The sequence below is a fragment of the Salvelinus namaycush genome, chromosome 37 (assembly GCF_016432855.1).
Source record: "Salvelinus namaycush isolate Seneca chromosome 37, SaNama_1.0, whole genome shotgun sequence".
NCBI lineage: Eukaryota > Metazoa > Chordata > Actinopteri > Salmoniformes > Salmonidae > Salvelinus > Salvelinus namaycush.
Window position 1 is genome coordinate 25,393,683 of NC_052343.1, and position 7,686 is coordinate 25,401,368.

The following is a 7,686-nucleotide window of genomic DNA, read 5'->3' on the forward strand; positions in this document are numbered from 1 at the left end:
ACCTCTAGCACGAGAGACCATAAAGACTAGTCATATGTTTGGATGGCAACCCAATAGGTGGCAAGGAATCATAAGAATTGGGCCTGTGTATTTTAGTTACTGAGGAAATACAGGTATCTACTTAAAGTGGTAAAGACCCATCATGCCTTTATAAGAGGCAGCCAGTCTGGACCAATCATGTATACGAACACTAGATTGCAAAAGCTATGCATTGGCCAATGGGAAGCTTTGAAGCCAGAGCCCGCCATATTGGTACTCCTCAGAAGGCGCAATTCTCCATAGGAATGAATGGAATCCTACATTATTTGAATATGTTTCATGGCATCACAAACGTGCTCAATGGGTGACATGTCTGGTGAGTATGCAGGCCAACTGGGACATTTTCAGCTTCCAGGAACTGTGTACAGATCCTTTCGACACGGGACCATGTATTATCATGCTGAAACATAAGGTGATGGAGGTGGATGAATGGTGCAACAATGGGCCTCGTCATGGTATTTCTGTGCATTCAAATTACCATCGATAAAATGCAATTGTGTTCGTTGTCTGTAGCTTATGCCTGCTCATATCATAACCCCACCATGGGGTACTCTGTTCACAACGTTGACATCAGCAAACCGCTCACCCACATGATGCCATACACACTATCTGCCCAGTACAGTAGAAACCGGGATTCAACCATGAAGAGCACACTTCTCCAGTGGTCATCGGTGAGCATTTGCCCACTGAAGTCAGTAATGACCCCGAACAGCAGTCAGGTCAAGACCCTGGAGAGGACGAGCATGCAGATGAGTTTCTCTGAGACGGTTTCTGACAGGGCAGAAATTATCAGGTTGTGCAAACCCAGTTTCATCAGCTGTCTGGTCTCAGACAATCCAGCAGGTGAAGAAACTGGATGTGGAAGTCCTAGGTTGGCGTGGTTACACGCGGTCTGCAGTTGTGAGGCCGGTTTGACGTACCACCAAATTCTATAAAATGACATGAAGTGGCTTATGGTAGAGAAATTAACATTAAATTATCTGGCAACAGCTCTGCACAGAATGAAGAGTTGCTCATGTTGCCAACCTAATGGGAGACGCTGTCCCAATGGCAGAAAGACGGGCGACAAGCTTAGGCCCAAAATAAACCCATAGGATCAGATTGGCCTTATTTGACAGATTTTAGAGCTCAAATCACCTCTTCCTCTGGTAGAGTTGGAGGACATCACCACGCATTTCAGGAAGTCCAAATCACATGTTGACAGGAAACACCAAAAACGTTGCGCAGCACTCAACCCCCTCCTTGTGAGACATTTCTGCTGGGTGAACTGTAGTCGAGTCTTCAGTCTCCTCTAGATGGCACCGTCGCATCAAGCCATATTCTCATACACGTAAGAATCTTCCCATGGCCGGTGTCACGACAACTAGCAGCCCATAGACCACGACAGTTAACATTTTGAAGCTATGCAGTTAAACTCAAATGACAAATAGTTTGTGTTACCATTATGACAGGGTAAGAATTGAACTAAGCTCATGAGGTGAGTAATATTTGGGAAGTTTATTGGAATCCTCAACAAAAACCATTGTGTAGACTAAACAGACTGCCACCCCAAAAACTCCTACACTTCAATCCAGTTCCCCAATGACATTAAGACCAAAGAGGTTATATATCTAACATTAGTATGCAAAACAATTAACCCATGGAAGCAACCACAAAGAGGTTCCATCCATTGTTGGTCAAATCCAACCTGCTCAGGTTTGAAAGAAGCAGACAAGACTTCACCTTCTCCAAAAAATATTTATTAAACTGTGGGGGCAGCCTTGGGGGGCAACTTCGCAGCTGCAACCTGGGGAAGCAAATCAAAACAAGACATTAAGTGCTGCAGATTTGTTGAGGTTATTCCAGTGAGGAAGTGGGCTCTTGATCTAACAAAGTAATGAGGCCAACATCACACTGGAATAAAACAGCTCGAGGACATTGACTTCACTAGAAACCCTCAGAAATGCCAGTCATGTCACGACAGCACATGCCATAACTAGCTCCTTGGGATAAAAACGATTTCTTAAGCCATCAAAAACACCACAGGGGGAAGCCAAGCGATGACGCCACCATGTAACAGCCAGGGAGGGCCAGGTTACCGCATCTAAATTCAGCTCATTACAAAGGATCAAGAGGGAGAAGATGCACCATACGGTGGATTCAGTCAGCATGAAATTCCCTCCGCTTGTTTACCCTTGAATTGTCACACCATTGTTCCTCTTAGGCAGACAGATTGCTGCCAACAGGGGCTGAGCTGCTGTTTGTTTTTGCCACAGAAAAAATAATAATAATAATAAATAGGACTGACTCATTATGCAGTATGTGAGGCTCAGGAACAAAGTTAGAGAATATATCTAGACCAAGGACAGCTGGCTGAATTCAAAAGGCAGGCTGAATGCTTGGGCAACACTGCGCTAATGCTCTCATTACATGCACCGTGGGATGTTCTACCATCAAAGTGCAGGGTGACATGTTTTAGTGATGAAACAAACTTATTTTTTTGCAACAAAACATGTTTGAGTCTACTTTTTAGGTAAGGACCAACAGGCCTGACACGGCGAGGTACAAGGAGGCAGTACCCTGGTCCTAGTGAGCCGTGGGGCTATAAAGCCTTTATTTCAGCCAAGCAAGGCAGCAGAAAGGTTACTAGTTTCGATTCCCCAAGCAGACTAGATAAAATCTAAAGGATAAAATAAGCCCCCCCCCCCCATTTGACCTCACGGTCCCGATTTAACCAATTTCTTTTGCCTTTGTCTGGGCCAGGCGTGCACAACCCATGGGCTCCCCAGAAGAAAGGTAACCAAACACTGTTGGTGGAGTAAAGAGACGGGCCTCACCTGGCCAGCAATCCTGTCCAGATCTCTGGTTCCCTGGGCGGTTAGTCTGCGACCACTGTGAGAGAAGAGGTTCAGTCAGTCAGCAACAGAACAAATTAATCACATTTTATTCGTCACATGTGCCGAATACAACCGGTGTAGACCTGACAGTGAAATGCTGAACACAACCGGTGTAGACCTGACAGTGAAATGCTGAACACAACCGGTGTAGACCTGACAGTGAAATGCTGAATACAACCGGTGTAGACCTGACAGTGAAATGCTGAATACAACCGGTGTAGACCTGACAGTGAAATGCTGAATACAACAGGTGTAGACCTGACAGTGAAATGCTGAATACAACCGGTGTAGACCTGACAGTGAAATGCTGAACACAACCGGTGTAGACCTGACAGTGAAATGCTGAATACAACCGGTGTAGACCTGACAGTGAAATGCTGAATACAACCGGTGTAGACCTGACAGTGAAATGCTGAATACAACCGGTGTAGACCTGACAGTGAAATGCTGAATACAACCGGTGTAGACCTGACAGTGAAATGCTGAACACAACCGGTGTAGACCTGACAGTGAAATGCTGAATACAACCGGTGTAGACCTGACAGTGAAATGCTGAATACAACCGGTGTAGACCTGACAGTGAAATGCTGAACACAACCGGTGTAGACCTGACAGTGAAATGCTGAATACAACCGGTGTAGACCTGACAGTGAAATGCTGAATACAACCGGTGTAGACCTGACAGTGAAATGCTGAACACAACCGGTGTAGACCTGACAGTGAAATGCTGAATACAACCGGTGTAGACCTGACAGTGAAATGCTGAACACAACCGGTGTAGACCTGACAGTGAAATGCTGAATACAACCGGTGTAGACCTGACAGTGAAATGGAGTCTGACAATTTTTTGGGCCTTCCAATGACTCCACCATACTAACGGATCATTTCTATTCTGTGCATTAACACAACATCAACATCCCTTATACAGGTCGACTGACAACACCAGAGACGGGAACACTTTGGCAATGACACCACTACACAACCGCCATAAGATGAAATGCGCCCAACCATGTGCAGAAAATGCTACAAAATCAATGACCAAATCTGAACGAGCCTGGTCAGAGCACAATAGTACATTTATGTTGTGTGCATGGAATCTGGATAATGAAATTGAGCACTTGTAAGATGCTTTGTATACGGTTTTGTTCAGTGGGCACAAAATGGGTTCAACAAGGGAAGAAAAATGTTAGCAAAACGTTTGGTCTTTGTTAAGCGTTGCACGAAAACCGAATGTATAATCCTCAACCCAGCGGTGCTCTGGGACCAGGACTAGGTGACCGAAACAGCTCATATCTGGTGTTTCACTCGGTTCTCAATAGAAGTAGAAATGTAGGATCGGCTTGCTTTCCCTAATCCTAACCACAAGACCAATGAGAACACCGACCTTGGCTCAGTGTCTAGGGATGTTTTAACCAGCGTGGTTTTACTCACCCGTTGGGGTTCTTCTCCACCATCTTGAGAAGCTCAAGGGCCTGCAGCACCTTGCGGGCCACGTTTTTGGAGCCGACACTGAAGTGGGCGGGACACACACCGTTCCTCTGGCGACCACCATAGATCTTGGTCATGGAGCCAACACCGGCACCCCCACGCAGGTACAAGTGGCGCACTGTGGAAGCTGGGAGGGAGAAGAGGGGTTAACACCATTGATAGTTACAATGACCTTGTTCCATACTTCCGCACTAACAGTGAGGAAAATAATTTGGGGACAATTTGGGTTTAAACCAATGCCAATAACAGATTGGATCTACCATACTAGACTAACGGCCTGAGCAGACAGGTAGTCCTGAAGGGAAGAATGTCAATGATCAAAATCATACCAGCTCTGGTGTAGAACCAGTTCTCATCGCTGGGGGCCAGCTCCTTGTGTTTGGCCAGCTTGACAATGTCCACCCAATCTGGGACCTTCAGCTTTCCTGACCTGGAACAGGAAAAGCATGTGTTAGTCACTCAGAAAAGCTCAATGCATTCCAAGAATTGAACATGGCTTCACGTGTATGCAACTACATATACTTATATTAAAGAACTGGGTGGAAAACTCACTTCTTCAGGAAAGCCGATAGGGCACGGACAAACTCCTGCTGGTTGACGTCTTTCACTGTGACACCAGGCATCTGCCAGAGGGGTAGAGAACTTCAGTATGAGGTACAATGCATGCATGATGGTTACGTAGACTGCAACGAATGTCCTGGGTAGATTGAGGTTCTGAGCACATTCAATGTGTAGACTCATGTAACTAACGTTAGTTATATAGTTATGTGGAGACAATAGGATGACTCGACCGCCCCAATATACAGAAAACAGTTAAACTGATGATTACACTACTATTGATAACGTTTTTGCAAACATCACTATCTAACTCACTAGTAAGATGGGTGACTAGCCAGATGGGTGATGAACAGCTTGTTTAAGCAGGCAACTAACGTTAGTTGGCTAGCTAATTATATAGGCTACCTACTTTCCTGTCAGACAGTGGCGATGGATAATATGCACATCTCGTGATAATATAAATCCCTCAGTGCAAAATCTTGAATTATCTGAAGTCCAATTTAAGCAAATAACTGATATCATCAAGGCATAGTTGGGCAAAATTGTTCACCAACAAACCGGCCACCGTTAAATAAAATGTGATGGTAATTAACTGGCTGGAGTTAGCCACAATGCTAGTAATGAACCTCAGTATAACCCCGAGACCTGTAACCACATCAGAAATTTGAGGGAGAAATCCAGACGGTATAAGGATCACAGATCAACTGCAGACGAGCGTAACACATTCGAATGGAAGACACCGTTAGCGCAGATAACATAATTGTCTTGTCTAAATTGGACAAACAAAACGCGAAATGTTTAGGCCTCAATGCAGAGGCATGGGGGCAGCCATCACTGGAAGGTATGTGCGAGTGCCGCATGCAATTTTATATATGCTAAATCATCTACAGGACTCTGTAGACTTTCCGGAAAACACTGTATTTGTTAATTGATTGTTTAATGTATACGCGGTCAGCTTTGGGAAAATAATTATCACGAAAATGTCATACAGTTGGTCAAATAAGGCAGGAGAACAGACATCCGTTTACCTTGCTTGTGGACAGCGAGAGGAAGAGGGTAAGACGGGGTTTCCAGCCCGTGTTAAAACGGGCGGATCGCGTTCGTTCTCGCGAGATATGATCTCACCCTGTACGTCGGTATTTTCATCACAAGATGCCCTGTTGATGAATTTCTAGCCCAATCAGAGTAGAATCTGATGCATTTCATAGCAGCTTGCAGTGCCCAAGGTTAAGGCTACATCACAATCAAAAGCCTTGAATTATGAAATTGTCTGCAAAAGAAGAGGCACGTGCCCTGGAGCAGCAATAGGAAATAATTAGCAGTTTTTTTGTGGTATATGGAAGTACTGTTTTATTGCAGCAATAGGATACTAATATCTAATGTTACTATAATCTGCACAGTGAATGCAATAACCAAGATGCTGTAATTCAAAATGATATTTTTATCATAATAATCTTGTGACATATCCTGTCAGTATTTCAAGATCTGTGAAATGCATTGTAACCATATCTTATTTATTCAGCTTTAATATTGCAGATAGATTGTGGCCTCCATCAATGTAATTGTCTGCATCATTTCCAATCCCCCATATTTTGGGGGTAAATATATAGATAAAATACATATATTTGTTTAAATATATATTTTCCTTAATTATTTTCCCCTAACCCTACCATCCCTCCCCTAATTGGAGTAAACCAATGGACAACAACAATTAGGCTTCTACTTCCAGTTTATACATACTATATAAAACCATAGCTTATTCTTATGGGATTTCCACAAATAGCCTACTGACAGAGATCATGATCAAATTCCTTTGAATTCTGCATGCAACAATCGTTCTTTATTTCCCATGGTACATGGGAACAATGCCAAAAAATGCCCCAAAAAACAATGCTACTTAATTTGTTCTTTGTTATCCTAGAAATAGCAGTGGAAAAATAAATGCACTGCTGCCTGAAACACGGCACAGTGAACATGGGCTCTTTTCACAGAACAATGCCAAGATAAAAGTTTGCCATCTCTGTCCCTCTCTTATTTTTCTCCATTGTTTTTCTCTGTTCATCATCTCTTCCATCTGCGCCATTATGTTTACACACGTTTGAGTGTCTCTCTCCGTGTATATGTGTGTGTGTGTGTGTGTGTGTGTGTGTGTGTGTGTGTGTGTGTGTGTGTGTGTGTGTGTGTGTGTGTGTGTGTGTGTGTGTGTGTGTGTGTGTGTGTGTGTGTGTGTGTGTGTGTGTGTGTGTGTGTGTGTGTTTACAATGCTTGTGGTGACCTTTGCACAGCTCAGGTGGAAAGGTCAGCACTGCTTCAACATTGACACAATTGATATGTTTGTATAGACATGACCAGGAGATAGGTGGGCAGAGAGGGTAATGACGGTTTATGAATGTGAGTTTATTCTGTCAGTCAGCGCAGAAGAATAGAGTGAGAGGAAGAGATCGAGAGGTAAAGAGCGAGGAAAGTTTACAGAGGACAGATTAGAACTGTCATAGACTTATATTTACATTTTACATTTACATTTAGTCATTTAGCAGACGCTCTTATCCAGATCTATACATCCACACATATCAGGTAATTTGGTATTTTCTCATTTATTCAACTGTTCTAAACAGCTTTTTGGTATTTTATTAGGATCCCCATTAGCTGTTGCGATAGCAGCAGCTTCTCTTCCTGGGGTCCACAAAATCACCATCTGTTCTCTATCCATTCTCCTTTCATTATA

The 7,686-nt window shown here is 43.7% G+C and overlaps 1 protein-coding gene across 1 annotated transcript; it reads right to left on the bottom strand.

Annotated features, from left to right (window-relative positions):
- Positions 1-1,756: 1,756 nt before the first annotated feature.
- On the bottom strand, positions 1,757-6,045 carry LOC120031057 (40S ribosomal protein S19). The gene is made up of 6 exons (XM_038976603.1): positions 5,990-6,045; positions 4,956-5,026; positions 4,733-4,833; positions 4,347-4,530; positions 2,856-2,910; positions 1,757-1,825 (listed from the first exon to the last, which is right to left on the bottom strand). Exons 2-6 carry the CDS (start codon positions 5,024-5,026, stop codon positions 1,781-1,783), a joined length of 456 nt encoding a protein of 151 aa, XP_038832531.1. The 5' UTR covers positions 5,990-6,045; the 3' UTR covers positions 1,757-1,780.
- Positions 6,046-7,686: the final 1,641 nt, after the last annotated feature.

What these genes read in the sequence shown, in the direction of transcription:
- LOC120031057 (XM_038976603.1), bottom strand. Translation starts at nt 5,026, where the DNA reads ATGCCTGGTGTCACAGTGAAAGACGTCAACCAGCAGGAGTTTGTCCGT. An exon ending in CTATCGGCTTTCCTGAAGAA is followed by an intron (nt 4,834 to 4,955) that starts GTGAGTTTTCCA and finishes TTCCTGTTCCAG; the next exon opens with GTCAGGAAAGCTGAAGGTCC. An exon ending in CTGGTTCTACACCAGAGCTG is followed by an intron (nt 4,531 to 4,732) that starts GTATGATTTTGA and finishes TCTCCCTCCCAG; the next exon opens with CTTCCACAGTGCGCCACTTG.